This window comes from Natator depressus, chromosome 4, assembly GCF_965152275.1.
Source record: "Natator depressus isolate rNatDep1 chromosome 4, rNatDep2.hap1, whole genome shotgun sequence".
NCBI classification, from domain to species: Eukaryota; Metazoa; Chordata; order Testudines; family Cheloniidae; genus Natator; species Natator depressus.
Genome location: NC_134237.1, coordinates 136,268,795 through 136,286,383, shown reverse-complemented (window position 1 = coordinate 136,286,383; position 17,589 = coordinate 136,268,795). Strand labels below are relative to the sequence as shown.

Sequence of the window (17,589 nt, the reverse complement as noted above, 5' to 3'; positions counted from 1 at the left end):
CACCTGGGGAGCTCAAAGAACTTTACAAATATTAATGAGTTATGCCTCACAACAGCCCCATGAGGCAAGTATCCCCATTTTACAGATGGAGAAACTGAAGAATCTGGAGGTTAAGTCACTTGCCCAACTTCACACTATTGAAGGAATCGGTGGTAGAGATGAGAACAGAATCCAGATCTCCCGGATCCCAGTCCTGGGCCTCGACCAGAAACCCATCCTTCTTCCCACAGATGAGACCTGCCCTGGACTGTCTATACAGTCAGTTTGAAGATGGCGACTAACCAACTGGTGTGTGTTGTACACAAAGAGTCTGATGGGACCACACACTGCCTGTTACCTAGCATTACCCTCTTCGGATTTGCAGGATACATCTCTTTCCATGAAGCACAGTAGCACTTATCTATACACAATGATTTTTTTACCTGCAGGTTTTGAGCCGGGTTACCTGTTAGAGGATGAATAATTCAGTTAAGGACAGCACGATCCAAGGCTCTGGCCAACGTGGAGCCATTAAATGGAAAAATACTGGACTGATCCTGAGGTCATTTAGCATGCAGAACTCCCACTGAAGTCAAGGAGAGCTTTGCATGTGAAAGGACTACAGTACAGGGCCTAAAAGGAAAAGGGGATTCTACTGCACCCATCATGAGATGGAAAAGGATTCTAACTGTTGAAATCCCTACCAGCCCCTTAGAACTATGTTTTCCCAAGTGTAGCAGACGTAAGACGATCCATCAGGGCCTAAGACAGCTCTCAGATAGGTCCTCACAGTTCCCCCTGAAATCAATAGTCACCTCAAACCTGGGAGCAGAATTTGGTCCTTGACATGCAATGAGTAAAGACAGATCCCTATAACATTCCCTTCTTCTCCCAGTCAGGCCGCACAAATGGTGTGCCAGGAAAACAGGATCAGCCACAGAACACACCTCTACCTCCAGAATCTCCCTCGGTTTCTACAAGTTACAAAACTCTGACCAGTGGTTAGGACTGGACTAGGCCTTCCCTCGATACTCCCCACACTCCCAAATATTTCAGGGCCAAATTCTGTTTGCCAGGATTCCTCAGAGGAGGCTGGTCTCGGCTCCAGTTATGCTTTAACTATGGAGAGAAGAGAATTTTAGTACCTGAAGGCCCCTACAAAAAAAAACAACCAAAAGCTGAATGAATGGAGGAAGAAACAGCTGCCAACATGCCATGAAGCGTTTCATGAGAGCGTTAATGGGCAGAAGTTTGGGGACTCCCCCTTGCCGGACACATATACGAAGGTACGTATTTTGCAAGAGCAGTGCATGGAGGGGAAGGGAAAGTTTGTGGGGAGCTGAAGTTAGTGCAATACATTGAGTGCCAACAGCCTTTACAGTTCTGCGGGGGCTCAATTTTCAGCTGGGGCAAATCTGGGGAACGTTTGCACCACTAGCTCTCAGCAAGCACAGGACGGCCGTGGAGAATTCTGGTCCGATAGAGCTAAGGATTTAAGCCAACCCAATGGAACTCTCGGGGGCCTACAGGATTTTATTTGAAAATGGGATTAGCACGCTTCACTTTGGAAGTAGGTAAAGATCTGGGGGACGGGGCAGGAGAACAAAGGCAGGCTGAGGCAGTTTCCTTTGCTGCATGAATTACTTGACAACTTTGGCCAACAGACGTTCTATCTGCAGGTGCTACCTAAAGGCCCAACAGTGGAAGGGAGGAAGGGGGCTATTTTCCCTCGAGGACACACCCTTCGCCTTCCCCGGAGTGCTCACCTGCTTGTCTGATGGAAAGAGGGCTTCTCAGCCGGCTGTGTCTCCTTGGGCAAAACCGTGAGCGTTGAGACTTTCATGCCACTGGTCTGCAGCAAAGGGCAGGAGGACTGGGCTGCTGCCCGGCTGGTCACCGCAGGCACCCCACCAGTTGTAGGGCACACGATGGGGGAAGGGAAATTGAATTGCTGGGGGTTAGTCGCGGCCACAAGAGAAGGTGTGGAGAAGGCCAAGGGCTGGTTGCCATGCAAGAAAGGAAGCTCAACTAGCTGGTCCCCAGGGAGGTTAGCGGGCTGGAAGCCATGGGGAGCAGCTTCCTTGTGAAGGTCTTTGACGTTTAAGCCTCCCTGACCAGGCATTTTGGGTGACGTGGCCTGAATCGGGAGCACATCTGGTGGCTTTTCCACAAAGGGATTGTTTGGGGACGAGGGGCTGACTCTGGGGGTGAAAGGGTTGCCCAGGGTTGAAGTGTCAACCTGCTCTCTGCTCTCCTCCCCGCTAACTGGCCTCCAGAATTCAGCCTTTTTGAAGTCTATCACTTGATCCACTGACCAGCTAAGCCGCTGACTCGACAATGGCTCGGGCCTGTCAGCTGAATAGCTACCCTGCTCTGACGCGCAGGTCAGGCTCTCTAACGCTTCTGGGGTTTGAGGCTCCCGTTCAGCTGGCTGGGCTGGTGCTTTGCCAAGATGTCCCTGGTTATCTCCCTTCCCCGATTTAGGCCTTGGCTGCGAGGGATGCTCTTGCAGAGCTAACCTTTCAAGCTGGTCAGCTGGGCTGGGGCTTGGGTAGTGCATAGCGGGCCACTGCTCCTCCACAGCTGTGCAGAACAGCACCGATTGGCTGGATTCTGGATCTCTGGGAGTATCGGGCTTTGAAGGAATCAGCTGCTCAGGGAGTATTTCGTTCCTCTCTGGGAACGCCGGTGCAGTCTCCGACAAGTCCCACCCGGCGCCGGAGCGTCGCTCGGTGAGCTGTTGTGACTGGGGGTGGAAACCTGGCTTTACCATTTCCAATTTGTTTGAGTCTTCTTCAGCATCTGACAGGCCTAATCTGTCTAGAGAGAATTTCGAAGGGCAAGTCTCGAACTGCTCAGCCCCAGTCTCCTCATTTATCTCTAGCAGGTTTTCCCCAGAAGAGGTGTCCCGTTTTGTGAACTCATTAGCTCTTGCCTTCAAATTAGCCACCCAGTCCTCTGTGGCAGAATCAGCATCTCCAGCAACCGAAGGGACACGCCTCGCTTTTGCTTCAATTATCGCTGCTCCCAACACAGGTGGGCTGGGAGCCACTGGGGAAACATTCTCTCGGCTTACATGGGTATATTGCGGCTGAACTGCCACCTTTGGGCCCTCCTCATTTTCACACTGATATTCGTTGCCTTGCTGGCTCATCTGTGTGTCCAAATTGGCCTCATCATCTTCCTCTCTGAAATCCCAGGGTGTGAACCATCTCGGAGGCTTTGGCGGCGGTGCCCCCATGGTTATCTCCAAACCAGCTGCCCCACTGCTCTCCTTCTCCCTCTCTGGGGTCTCAGTCCATACAGCAGAGGGGATCTGTCTCTCGTGAAAGTCAGAACCGAGTTTCATGCTGGCTTCATCTGCCTCCAATTGTGCACTAGTCTGAAGCCCACCTCCTGGTGGCTTTATATCAACCATCCCCTCTGTGTTACTAGAATCCTGACCATCACCGATGTCGACTACAGCTGATGGCTTCTCTGCCGCTTCCACTTTTGACACCAACAGTGATAGGGCAGCCTTATTCCGAGGAAGTGCCTCACTGGGTTTCTCCAAGACTAAGTTGCTTTTGGTCAATAGGCTGGGGGCACTCACAGGGCTGCTTTCCTCTTCGAAGATGCCCTCGTCGAAAGGTGGACGTGGCCTGAACATGCTCTCCTGAATCTCGTGTTCCTTCTCGGCGATGGTTTGGTCACTTTCCCATAGACCGCCAATTGTTTCTGTGGCCGTGGTCGTCCATTCATCTTCCCCTGCACTATTGGGCTCCTCCTCACTGTATGCTACAGTCAGTTTTTCTACATGCACAGTTTCGCTGTCCCATTTCTCTCTGGCACTATTTTGAGTAGTCAATGCTGCTGCATCCTCCTCCTTCCCCGAAGCTCCCAATGCAGACCAGGCTTGAGAGGTGCTAGTTTTCTCACTCTCCAACAGAGAGCCCAAATGACCCAACACACCATCTTCTCTCCGTGTAGCTTCCTGCACTGTTTTCAGTACATTTGGCTCCCTTTCTTTTAAGATTGTGACATCTGCCCAGGACCCTGGGCCTAGAGACACTTCATCAGCACCTTGTGGCTCAACCTTAGCTTTCTCAGTCTGGTTTTCATGAACCAGTTCAGCTGGGCTTCCTGTTGGACTTGGATCATCGATGTAGGCCACGTCCTCCATAACTACAGAATTCAAAAGGCTTTCCTCCCGAATTTCTGGTTTGAGTCTACTCGTCGCAAAGGCATCAAAGGTGTCATCCCAGTCAAAGACAGGAGGAGTAGCAGGAGTCTGTTCTCGAGGAGGGCTGCGTCCTTGGGATGTGGGAGTGGCTTCTGGAATAGGGGCACCAGCGCTTTGGGTTGAAGACTCTTGCTGTGGTTTGTGAAGTCCTAGGGAGGCAGAGGGACTGTAATCCTCAGAGGAATAAAGGTGCCCAACGACCTCTTTGGTAGCATGCGACCCAGACTGGAAACTAGAGAAAAAGTGAGTAGGGGAAGGAGAGTTTAGTACCTGGTCAGCAAGGAGGTCCTCAAAGAAAGGGTTGCTGTGCAGGGAGTGGAGGAATGGGTTGGTAGGGGACAGGCATCCAAACTGACTTTCTTCAGTAGCAGTTAAAAGGTTAGTGCTTAGCATGCGAGCAGGATGGACTATACCAGCAGGAGGACACTGGACAGGGGAACAAGGGGAAAAGTGAGAAGGTGCATCTGAGCTGGTTTCTACCTTAGGAGACACTTCCAGGCTGTGGAGGGAAGACAAAATAGTCCTCCTGGTTAATACTATGACAGCGCTTAAGTATATTCACCCCACCCCACCCCACCCACCCCACCAACACTTATGGTCAAAGCTGTGCAGTGCTGCAAGGATCACACATTCCTTCCTGTTAAGCAGAGCAATGATTAAGACAGAGATGCATGGATAGTGCATGCACTGGTATAAAGGAAAGGGAACCCTTGTTTTAAGGCAGCTCTTGTGCTCCCCCCACCCTGTTTCTTTATAACATACAGAATTCCTACTGCGCTGAACCAAATGACCTTGGAGGAACACAGAACTGGAGAGGAGCCCCAATTCAGCGCCTGTGGCCCAAACTCCCTGTTCATTGATTGATAACTTGTTCTGGATGCCAATTTTCCAATTCTACCCATGCGAGTAGTCCCTTCTCACGTGAGTAGTCCCACTGAATTCAGGAGGGCTCCTGGAATGAGTAAGGCTGATTCACGTGAGTCAGGGTTGCAAGCCCAAGACCTTAGTGACTTACTCCAGAGTCTGGTCGTTTGCATGGTTTCACATCAGGTCAGCAGAGAGAGGCTCTCAAAATCCTCCCTTTCCCCTCCTCCCACAGAACCCCCTGAACACTGAAGTCAGCACAGGAACTGCAGTTATAGCTGAAGAGAAAACAAACGAACAGCAGGGGGCAGCATGTGGCCAGGGCACTGGGCTGGGAGTCAGGAGAGCTGGGTTCTGTTCCTACCTCTGCCGCTGGTTCCCTGTGTGATCTTTGGGCAAGCCACTCCCATTCCGTGTCTCCGAGGCAATGAGCTATCCCTTGTCCCACTCAACGGAAGCTGCAGGGATCTCAGCACCACCAAGAAACAGGCCATTAACCCCCCCTGCGACTCAGTTTCCCTGGCTGTACCAATGGAGATGCAGATCCTTCCCCACCTTTACAACGGGTCAGAGGCTATCATCCTCCTCCTTTCTGGAGTGTTGCCAGCTCAACTCAACCCATTTCACAAACCTCTGGAGTGGAGTCGCATGAGGCCCTGGGCAGCAGATCAGCAGGATTACCCCTGGGCTGAGACACAGAACTTAACAGACTTGCATGAGGTCACACGGGAGTCCCTGGTGCAGCCAGGAATTCCCATTCCCGGCCAGTACTTCAACCACAAGGCAATCCTTGCCCTCAAACCCTTTCCTCCAAGACTCAGCAGTCAGAAGCACAAGGGGGATAGCTGAATCTCCTTGCCCTGTACTCCCTAAAGAGGCTACGGCTTTGGGGACACATTTATCCCAAAAGCCCCCCATTTCCAGCAGCACCAGGGGGCGGCACCCTCCCAGCAGCTCCAGGCTCTTGAGCAGTTAGAACAGAGAGGTAACCAACACACTCTGGTGGCAAGTTCCCTGCCCCAGATTTCAGATCATATGCCCTACAGCCAATCAGTGGGGTTTTTGCTCTCTGGCTCCTGCAAGGATCGTCCCCTGACAGCAGGTAGAGGGGTGGCTGGGGACAGACTATAGACGAGGGGAATCAAACAAATAGTATACAAATCATAAGCCGTCACAGTCACTTGTTTGGCACAGGAGCTGAGTCAATGAGGACTTTCCAAAAAGATCATTTTTTTAAAAGGGGTCAGTGATCTGGTACCTAACGCTGTGCCCATCCCCAGCCTGCATAATTGTGTGATCATCCCACTATCTTCCCAGCCTCCTTCCTATTGCTTGGCACACTCACTTCGTACAAACGAACTGAAGATGGTGACAGAGTCTCTGGAGCAGGGGCTGCTTCAGCACACCTAGGCCCTGATTCTTGCACAGACCTTTGGGCATTATGTTCTCCTCATAAGACCCGAATTCAGGGTCCTCGGGTGGGTGCCCTTGAAGGAGCCAATGGCATTGCAAATCTCTGAGTGGAGGGGAAAACATGTAGCTACCTGCTCTGCTTTCAGTTACCAGCCCTTGTCAGAGAGAAGAAACCACAAATGCTGGGCTCTTGGCAAGTCTGGTGCCTCCCAGAGAACCCTCCTCTTGCTTGAGCAGCTCTAAGGTAAAGTGGTCACGGAGGAGGGATTACTTTGAGATCCATTTCCTCCCCCCAGCTGAGACAGTAACTCAGCAGCCAATTCTAGGGCCTGCATTCAGCAAGCGGGCTGCATAGTGGCAAAGGCGAATGGCAACGGTCAGATGAAGATGGCATAAAGACCAGAGTCTCACGCACCAATGCGGGGTCCCTTCAGCAATCAGCCACTTGTCTTACCATGTGTTCTTCAGACTGAGGTTTCTCGGTCACTTCCTGGTTGGAACGCTGCATTCTCATATGGCCTCCTGCATTCCCTGGGAGGGCTGAATGGGCAGCACGTGACCTGGCTACAGACAATTACCCACCACCTCTAGGCTCAGAGCAGAGCAACTCAAGTAGCAGCAGTACCAGACCTCCTATGGGGCAGAATGATGCAGCGAATTACCATTCTGGGGAAGAGCCACACAGTAAAAAATCAGATTTTAGGGTGATCAGCCACAAGTGAAATATTGATGTCAATGACTTGGGCAAATCAAAGTTTGTGGAGGGGGAGGAAAAAGTCAAAAACCCGTATTATACTGTCAGTCTCTAGCCTAATGGTTTTCAACCTGTGGTCCGTGGAGCAATAGGGGTCCGTAGACTATATCTAAGATTTCCAAAGGGGTCTGCACCTCCAATTGAAATATTTTAAGGGTCTGCAAATGAAAAAAAGATCGAAAGCCACTGTTTATTCTATATACAGCCTTGTTCTCACTGATGTCACAGGATTGGGCCCTCACTAGTCACAGTAGCCACTAAGCAAGCGTCTCTCTGTGTGTAGCTAAAGTTCAGCTAGGAGGAAATGTAAAAAGCACCTTCTCTTCCATCCCCCTTCAGCCTTCTCTCACAGAGACCATTTACATAAGAACATGAGGCTGCATAACTTCACTGGAGCTTATAGGCACCACTTGACTTCTCGTGCCATCAAGGTATTTTAAAATAAATTTCCCATCGAAATTCTCTCTTCCCCTGCTCCCTTTTTTTGTGATTTATAAACTTGTCCATGAAGGCTGTAAACTAAGCTCGCTTCCTTAGTAAATTTCAGTCATCGTACGCCTCTAGGCCGATCTGGTACTGGCAGGTTATTGCCCAAAGCCAGCCGGTGCAATGTACGCCGGGAGAGTTACAGAATAGGAAACGAACGCAGCATGGATGCATGTTTTCAAAACCAGAGCTATACATAAAAGTTTAGACGGAATGGGGGAAAGCAGCAGCAAAGGCCAAAATGCTGGCCTTACCAACCTCAGCAGAGCTGCTTTGGGAGGAACACAGCCAAGACAACTTAAAGAATCGTAGAAGATTAGGACTGGAAGAGACCTCAGGAGGCCATCTAGACCAACGCCCTGCTCAAAGCAGGACCAATCCCAGCTAAATGAATCTCTGAATTTTTTGGGGGGGCATTATTGTTACATATATATCATGCCACTTAGACTGAAAAAATAACAGCCCCCCCTCCCCCCCTTTACTTTGTGTTTGACCCATTTTACCTTCTGGCTAGTCAGTTTCACCTGCTGTTTGTGGATTTGTCCTACTATGACCAAAAGAGAAACTGTTTTCCTTAAAAAAAAAAAAAAAAAAAAAATAGTCATTTTGAGGCAAGGGGCAGAGTTTGGGGAAAAGTGCAGGGCCTGAAATTATATGTTACTTTTGCATAGTGGACTGCATTTCAAGTTGTCTGTGTCCCTGGAACAGGAGCGTAACATGAATTCATTGTTACATGACCCCATCAATTCTATTGATGGAGGAAAGGATCTGTCTATTCTTCCTCTTAACGGCAGCTCCAGCTACGATCCACACTAGACAATGAGAGCAGTCAAAGAAATGCAGTTCTGGTGAAACTTAAATTAGCCTTCCACTATCAGCAACTCCCCCCCCCCCACACACACACATTACTTATTTTTTAATCTGAAAGAATAGAAAGCTATCCAGGTGCAGTGTTGAAAATCAAGACCAGATTTCTTTACAATGAAACTAAGGACTCACTGGGACAGATAAAGCCTCTGAATTTCACACACGTGGTTTGTGTCCCAAGCCATAAGGCAGTCCCAGCCCGTGAACCTTCACTAAGATTGATGAATATGGCCCAACATAAACTTGACACTGAAACCAAACTTCGGGCACATTCTATATTGTTCCAGGGTCCACTGCAACCATCTTTCACGGATGGAGCATTAATCGTCCTTGGGTGGAAGACAGAGTGCTGCTACAGGAAGGATATAATGGGCCAAACTCCATGGAAGACAACGGCATTACATCAGGGAGCCATTTTATTGAATTATTCACAAGCCTTCTGTGGCACTCGGTACTGAAACATGCAAGTGTCTAACAGGTTTATGCTGGTAACACTGCTGTGCAATAAGGAAGCATCATCCTCATCACCCCGGCTTTACAGATGGGAAACTCAGACAGATGACTCAAATTCCCCACTGCCTGGCACCTTGTGTTGCCATTCACATCTGTGCACAGCAAATGTAAACACACCACCAGGGTGTGAGCAGAGAATTCGGATTTGGGACCATTTTACCTCCCCTTGGCACAGAATAAGGGACCCCACAAAGGAACCAAGTGGTGGAGGCCCGGGGTTATCCCACAGAAAGTCCGTGGAAAAGCCAGGAAGAGAACCCCGCTCTCCAGAGTTCTGGGGCTACAGCTTTAACCACAAGCCCATCCCCTGTGCCCACAGAGCCACTGTCTTGTTTGTTTAATCGCCCCTAATGCTGCAATTCCTACCTCCAATCCACCTTCGCTCAGGGGGTTGTAAAGCACATCTGGATTTTTCTCTTGACCTTCCAGCTCTACAATTCTCCACGGCTAAATACACCAGCAATCCCTGGCCCAGGGTATGCAGCATTGCACCTGCAGTGCTAGCTCTGAATTGGTTTCGGTATTTTTTGGCCAAGCAAAGCAAGGCCCTACATTCACCTTGACGGCATTTCTCCAGTCATACGTCTGTAACGCGACAACTTCAGAAAACCACATCCGAGCAATGGTAGAACGTCGGAGAACGTTCAAGGGAGCACCAGGCAGACCCCTGCTGATTTTGGAGGAAACTAAAAGAGCCTGAAATTAAGCCCATCATAAACTGCCCATTTTGTGATGCCGGCAGAGGAAGCTCTCTGGAGCCCTCTGGCTGCTATCTACACATCAGAGGCAGCAGCTTACAAGCATGGAGGGTGAGCGGCATACCCACACAAGGCCCTCCTCCCCATTCCAGCCAGGTGACTCCAAAATCAACCCTCACCGCCCTCAATGCAGCTGCCCCACCCTCCCGGGCTCTTGTCCCCAGTCCCCAGCCAGGCCCCTCACACTCTGGCCAGTCCTACCTCCACCCCGACCTACATTTACACTTAAAAGGTTGAACAAGGCACAGAGCTTGGTCAACATGAGCAGCAAAGTGTGCAACCCTCTGCCATTAGCTACAAAAACCTGTACATTTCTCCCTGTGGATTGTGAGAACTATATTTCTGCTAGAAGAACAGGAGTTACTGGAAGCATAGCTATGTACACCCTTCCAGCCACTGTTCAGCCTCCTGACCTAGTCACCTTACGCTTGGCCACCCCAGTCTTTAGCGCTAAAGCCAAAATCCTTCCCACCCTGAAAATAAGACTGTGAACTGTCCCCAGCACCCAGGGCATCCTTCCAGCTCTCATCGACATAACTATGAAGGGATCCACTCCAGAACATTTCTCGCTGTGGCCCAAGAGGCTTGGGGGGGGGGGGGGGGGGGGGCGCAAAGAAAAAAAAGCAAAGCCAATTTCAACAGATTTAAGAATACTGAAATGTCACATTTCTGCAGGATCTGGGACCAACTGTACTCCCTTCGAGATACACACAGAACCCCTGGCATTCAAAGGGGGTTACACACACACACACACTACTGGAGATCATACACGCGTCTGACACTCAAATACTTGGCACTCCCTTAGCCTGACGTGTCTTTGATCAGCAGGGGCAGCTCTCACCTCTGCTGGGTGTTCTCTAGTCCAAGGTACAAGCTTTTTAGAAATGGTCACAGTCTTTAGAAATCCTCCAGAAAGCAGAATTCCTGCTTGTTTTACTCCTCTGAAATAAAAAAACTTTACACTAGGGGGAGTGCATGCTCTGCATTGCCTCAATGGAAAGTAAACTCCCACTTTAGTTTAAAAAAAAAAACAAACAAAAAACCCCCCTTCTTCATTGTATTACTGAGGTCAAGGAGCAGTCCTGAAAACATAAGTGATGTTTGATGTATTAGGATCAGAGCTACACTCCCACCCTGCTCAGCAGAGCCCAACACCCAACGTTCCCATTCCCTAGGGAAGGTTCTAGGACTTCTTTGGCACCACGCCTCTGATGCACAGCATTTACAATGCTGCAAAATTGTCTCCACTGCTTTTACATCTGGAGGAGTTTAACTGACTTGATCTTGCTTTCACTTTTGTCAGTCTCCTCACCTCTCCCACATACATTCCATTTCTCTCCCTTGCTGGCAGCTGGCCCCATGCTTCCCTCTCCTGTCAGAAGAGTAGCCCTGGCTGGGAGTTTGAGTACGGCCCATGAATAACAGAGCGCTGTGCAGTCAGAGGTCTGATCAAAGAGCTGGGAGCCAGGAACTCCCAAGTTCTAACCCTAGCTCTGACACCAGCGACCCCTGTGATCATGTCCGTGTCACATTGCCACTCTGTGCCCCACATTTCCCATGTGTAACACTGTGATAATACTTGCCTATCCCACAGGGCTGCTGGGGGTTAGTAAATGAATGTTTGTAGAGAGTTCTGAAGAACAGGGCTGTAAGTATTCAGTGGGAGTTGATTTTTCTGCTACAGTGCTCTCCATAGTTGGGGATTGGTCCTGCTTTGAGCAGGGGGTTGGACTAGATGACCTCCTGAGGTCCCTTCCAACCCTGATATTCTATGAGTCATAGACACTGCTTGGAGGCTCTTACATATGAAGTTCTGGATATTGAAAAGGAGAAGTGACCCCCTCTAGGGCTACACTACTCTACCCCCACCTCCTGTCTCCATTATTCAGATGGTCCACCCCTGTGATCAGTTACCACGCCTACCTCCACTGATGCACCTAGCTCCACCAGCAGCATGAAACGGACACGATCCTTGAGAGCATGGCTTCTGCCTACCAGTTCTGTACAGCATCAGTGAAAGTGACCAGAGTGGTGATAATTTCACTCTGGGGCAGCTGGCAAAGACCTGAGGGGCAGCCAAGGCTGCAGGCTCAGGGAGGTGACACTGCATAAGTGCAGGTTTCTACTCACATTCGGAAAAAAATACTTCACAACCAAAAGGGTTAAAAAACTTTTTTTTTTTTTTTTTTAAATAGTGCTGCATTGTGCAGGTCCCTTCACTTGCCAGAGGAAACTTCTCCCTCCCCTATGGGAAACAGGGCTTTTGCAGCCCTGACACCAAGAGGACATTAACACCATCACCTTGCACTTAAAGCACATTGCAAATTGGCAGGATTGGAACACATTGTATTTTCATCCCCCTTTTACAGGGGACAGACACAGAGGTTAACTGACCAGTAAAATGCATCGAGTAAGCACCATACATAGGGCTAGAACCCAAGAGTCCTGACCACCAGCTCCTTCTACAACTGCCACTCTCAGCCACACCTCTTTAAATATGGGAAGGAAGGAGCTGAACTCCCATTCTAGAAATTCTGCTCAATACCTGTTTTTGACCGGGGCGGGGGGGGGGGGGGAGAGCTTGTATGACGACCACTCCTCTCAACATCATAATCCAAACAGGCATTTCCCACCCCCCGGAACGTAAGGTGATAGAAGGATAGGTATTTGCCAGAGAACCCAAGAACCTGAAACTCCCCCTACAGCCTCTGAGGTGGGGTGGGGATTCAATTATTTTCTGCTCCTGTTTGAATTTAAAGAACAAAAACAAACAAAAAAATCTGTCATGTGGAGAGAAAAAAAAATCTTCCTACTTCCCTGATGTTAAATTTTTGTGCCCGCCCTCCCAGAGCAGTAAATGAAACACCCAGACTAAAAGACCTTTAAAAGCTTCAGAACTGAACTGAGCTAAAATCCTTTCACAGTAACTGTGACAGTGCTTGACTCTAAAAGAGTATGTCTCAACAAAGCCATGCTACGCCAGAGAGCTGTTCTCACAAAACTAGGAAGAGCAATAACCAGTATAGCACTTTTCAGTCCAAGGATCTCAAAGCTATTACCAAAGTTAATGGATCTCTCATCCTTCCCACCCCCAGATTTACCCCACCTGCAAAATTGGGATAATAAGGCACAGAGAGGCCAAGTGCCCAGTCCTGCAACAAATCTGTGGCAAAGTTGGGAAAAGAACCCAGGAGACTTGGCTCTCAGTCCCTAGATCTAATCCCTGAACAACACACTCTCTTCACCACATGGGCACCAATTCAGCTAAAGCTTTACCTCCATTATTCCCCAAATATTTTTAGCTCTCAGTTAAGAGCTGCACAGCAAGAATCCAGAAAAAATATCAGCTGGGTCAGGCTGAGCATCCTTGACTTCAGTGCCTTTTAAAATATTGTACTGGTCTTTCTAACTAGACACCGGTAGCCCAATCACCCCAATTCAAACCAGCTTGGTACTGGAACAGGAGGTGGTTATGCTAGCTTCCTAGAAATCTGCCTGTAGGTTGTGTTCTCTTCATGATGCTCCCCGGGAAGTAAAGGTGTTTATCTGAGACCAACCATTCATAGGTGTAGCCAGCTATAAATTATTGCTCCTGGGGTTCAGAGAAGGAATAAAGGCTAAAGAAAACGTTTCCCATCAAATATTTAATCACAGGCATTATGTACACACTTGATACTGGACTCTCCAGCATGCAAAATCCCTGTCCTTGCCACTGGAAATCCATGTACCTTGACAGGGATTGGACCACGGGGACGTACCTGGCTGGACATAGGGGAAAACTGGAAAAGCTTCCACTATCAATCCAAGAGGAAAGTGACAGGTGACAGCACAAACCCGTTCACCACACCCTTTCCCTAGAAGGCTCTGTAAGACCCTAATATTTTGGCGGCTCATGATTTTAGATCCTGAACATGACAACACTAGAAATTATTTAAGTGTCAAACTGAGATGGGGCCAGCAAGGTCTAGCAACACTAGTTCCTCGTTTGGCTCTGTTACAAAACCCTGCAAACCACACACACGGCTCGCTTACCTAACACACCTTCCTGTTGGCATTCACTTGTCCTCATTTGCCACACTCACTCACTGAGTCACTTTCATCCAGATCGCAGGCTCTTTGAGGCAAGAGCCGTCTCTGACTGGGAGAGGTGCTGTACAAACCCTCAAAAGGGCGCCCAATCTGATTGGGGCACTTGGGCCCTCCTGCTGTACAGCAGGAGTACCTATCTCCTTTTCCTAGCCGCCAGTCAATCCACTTCCTTTAGCTTCCCTCCTTAGACTTTAGGAGAAGAGCCAGTGTCCTGGTGTCAGATAGTTGGTCAAGCCTAAGTCTCCACTCTTTCTCTCTACTCCAATTCCAACACCTCAAGTCGTCAGACTCAGAAATAATAATAGCACTTAGCAGTTTATATACACCTCCCTTCATCTAAGGTGGAGGCATCATACTCATTTTAGCAATAAGGAAACTGAGGCTGTCATCAGGTGGCTTGCCCAAGGTCTCAGAGTGAGCCACTGGCAGAGCAAATGACAAGGCCTGTCAGTCTACAGCACCCACAGTCAGACGAGCTCCCAGCAAGCCTGTTAAAAGCAACCATTTAATCACTGCCATACCCTTCTTGCTGCCTACCCTCCTCCAGAGCCCCTAATAAACTATTCAGTCTCCCCTTCGTACATTCTTCCAAACCGCCCCTTCACCTGAAACTTCCTCATTGTCTGTCCATTGACCAAACTACCCCCACCATAAAACAACCCTCAAAGCCCCTTTGCTGACACCCAACAGGGCTTCCTTCACAGTCTATGGATGTTCTTCTATTACAGGCAAGCTACTGTCCGTGTCTTTAGATTGTAAGGTCCTTGCAGCAGGGACTAGGAGTTTCTCTAGGTCTGCAGACCACCGAGTACACAGTCAGAATTCAATCAACAACAAACCTTCTCCCTTGAGTCTCTTGCTTGAGCAGTTACCAGGCAAGCTTTCACACCAGGGTTTGGATTTCCCTTCCCTAGCCCCACCCTCTTCCTCCCCCACTCACATTCTCATGGAATAGCCAACTGTAGAAAACATTCCAAGAAACACATCCCAATTCTTCCTACCATATCAGCTATTTGTCAGACTATGATCTGAGGGTGTTAAGGACTATACAGGGCCCAGGGGGGAGGGTGTCCATACATTTGCAGCAGCCTGGACTCACATGTCTGCACTGCTTTTTAAAACAGTGGCTCTCAACCTTTCCAGATTACTGTACCCCTCTTGGGACTCTCATTTGTCTTGCATACCCCCAAGTTACCCCTCACTTAAAAACTACTTGCTTACAAAATCAGACATAAAAATACAAGTGTCCCAGCACACTAGTACTGAAAAATTGCTGACTTTCTCATTTTTACTATTTAATTATAAAATAAATCAACTGGAATATAAATATTGTACTTACATTTCAGTGTCCAGTATATAGAGGAGTATAAACAAGTCATTGTCTGTATGAAATGTAAGTTTGTGCTGACTTCGCTAGTGCTTTTCATGCAGCCTGTTGTAAAGCTAGGCAAATATCTAGATGAGTTGATGCACCCCCTGGAAGACCTCTGCGTACCCCCAGAGGCATGCATACCCCTGGTTGAGAATCACTGTCTTAAAATACTTACTAACCCAGCTACTCCCATAAAAGGAACATACAGATCAATGAGCAAAAATAAATGAATAAATGTGGGGGGAAAGGAATCCACTGTTTGGCAGTATTTTGTATATCTTGGCCTCCCTCGATTAAAAAAAAAATATGTATATATACAAGCAACTCGAGTGCCTCATCTTGGGCCAACAGATAACCAGTGAGATTTCTCCTACAGTTCCCAGTCTGCTCTTCAGAATAAATACAGCAACACTGCACTTCGTTCAACAAGCACTCACAATCCAGAGATTGCACCGTGCTTTGCAAAAGGAGGGTAAATCTGTATTAGAAGAGAAATAAAACCACATGCACATGGAAAAGCTGAGGCACAGAGGTCAAGGCTCAAATTCCAGCCATAATAGAAACAAAGATCAGGTGTTTTTCCCTCAAACAACAATGGGAAGAAATCGCCCCCCTGTGCTGCTGTGGGCATTAATGGAGTCAGAACTCTGCCAGCAGCACCCAGCCAGCACCATGGAGTACCCGAGGAAAACTAGCACTTTAAGGCCTTCGCTTCCTGCAGGGAGAGACCAGAGGCAGCAGTTATATACTTTCCCAGGGCCAGGCCAAGACCTCTGAGGCCACCTGGCCCAGCAGCCCCCCAAGGGTGTCAGTACCCTGGACTCTGAGCCGTGTTGCAGGGCTGGGGATGAGGGAAAGGACCGTAACCGGAGTGGGGATTAGTTACAGGTAGGTCTCCGGATCACCTTCACTGGCAGAGGCTTCAGAGCATACGCTGCACATCTGATCAATGGGATTTCTGCTCTCCCAACACACACCTGGAGGGACCCTCCCCTCCCGCCCCCTTGGGAGCAGCAGAATGAGCAGCCCAAAGGCCCCGCACCCGAGGGAGTCTTCCGTGTTTTAAACCTAAGGGGCGGGGAGGAAGAGAGTCCATGTAGAAGGGGTGAAACAAAAGTCAACCTAAGAGCTACAACTACACTGCATACAATCTCAGGGCTCGCAGCCCCTTCTCCAAGGGGAGGCCTGAGTGTTAAGGGATCCGGGGGGGGGGGGGGGGCGCTACGGGCGTTTTTAATGAGGGCGTTTCGAGCGTCGGCGCCGTTAGAGCACAGAGCTAGTCCGAGCAGCTCAATGCTGCTGCCATTTTTCACACCTGCTCAGGGAGCCTCTCGCCTGAGACGGCGAGCAGGGGCCGCCCTGCCCTAGGGGCTTGCACAGTGCCCGGCCCAGCGAGCCCCCCGCTTCCGAACGGGCCCTCGGGAGCCGTGACACCAGCAGGCAGCGGAGACCCACCCACCGGCCATTTGGCGCTCGGTGTCCCAGGGAAATCCGTCGCCGAGAAGGGAGGGGAAGGGAGCGAGGCCCTCCAGTCGCTCCGTGGCGATGCCCCCCCAGCTCGGTTCTCCTATCGGGGGGCTGGAGCTCTCCTCCTCCTCCTCAGAACAGCCGGGGAGCCCCCCCCCACTTGATCGTCTCCCCAGGCCTGGACCTCTCCCATCCCCCTCACCTGCAGGGACTAGGCTAGGCCTGGCCGCAGGAAGGGCCCGAACGCAGAGTCAGCCAAGCCCCCAGGGGCACCCACCTCCGGCGCGGCGGCTACTCCGTGCGGTGGCTGGGGCAAGCTGGCGCCGATGCTTGGGGAGGACGGTGCCGGCTGGCCTAGCCCAGCCCAGCCCGTCCCAGGCCGGCCCGGCAGGAAACAGGAAGTCAGCCGTGAAGAAGTGGATTCATCCCTCACCCCTCTGCAGTTTCCTAGGCTGTGGGAAGGAGGCGGCCGGGGTGCAGGAGCCCTCCCGCTCGAACCTCCGCGACGGACTCCAGCCAGACTCTGGGCAAGTCGCCTTGGCCCGAACAGAAAGGAGGAACCACTGATCCGCAGTACCTGACGCGACACACCTGGGGCCTGAACTTCAGGGGTGCCGAGCGCCCCCAGCTCCACCCGAGGCAGAGAGGCACTCCAGGTGATCAGCACTTCTGAAAACCAGGCCCCAGCTGTCTAACGGGGCACCCAAAACAGGGGTAGCCCCCCCACTCAGTGGCTACTCTTGAAAATCCGGCTGACTCCCCCACCTGTGAAGTGGGAGAGGCCACAACCTACTGCACACCTCCC

The 17,589-nt window shown here is 50.1% G+C and overlaps 1 protein-coding gene across 3 annotated transcripts in view; it reads right to left on the bottom strand.

The window, feature by feature from the left end:
• RAB11FIP5 (RAB11 family interacting protein 5) overlaps positions 1-17,589 on the bottom strand; it is a 111,417-nt gene that overhangs the window by 18,352 nt on the left and 75,476 nt on the right. Inside the window, exon 4 of one of the 3 annotated variants that reach the window (XM_074951952.1) lies at positions 1,746-4,433. The exons of 1 other annotated variant lie outside the window; for it this stretch is intronic. In XM_074951952.1, the coding sequence (XP_074808053.1) occupies positions 1,746-4,433 (2,688 nt within the window). The remainder of the gene's footprint in view (positions 1-1,745; positions 4,434-17,589) is intronic. One more of the 3 variants, XM_074951953.1, reaches the window with a different exon arrangement.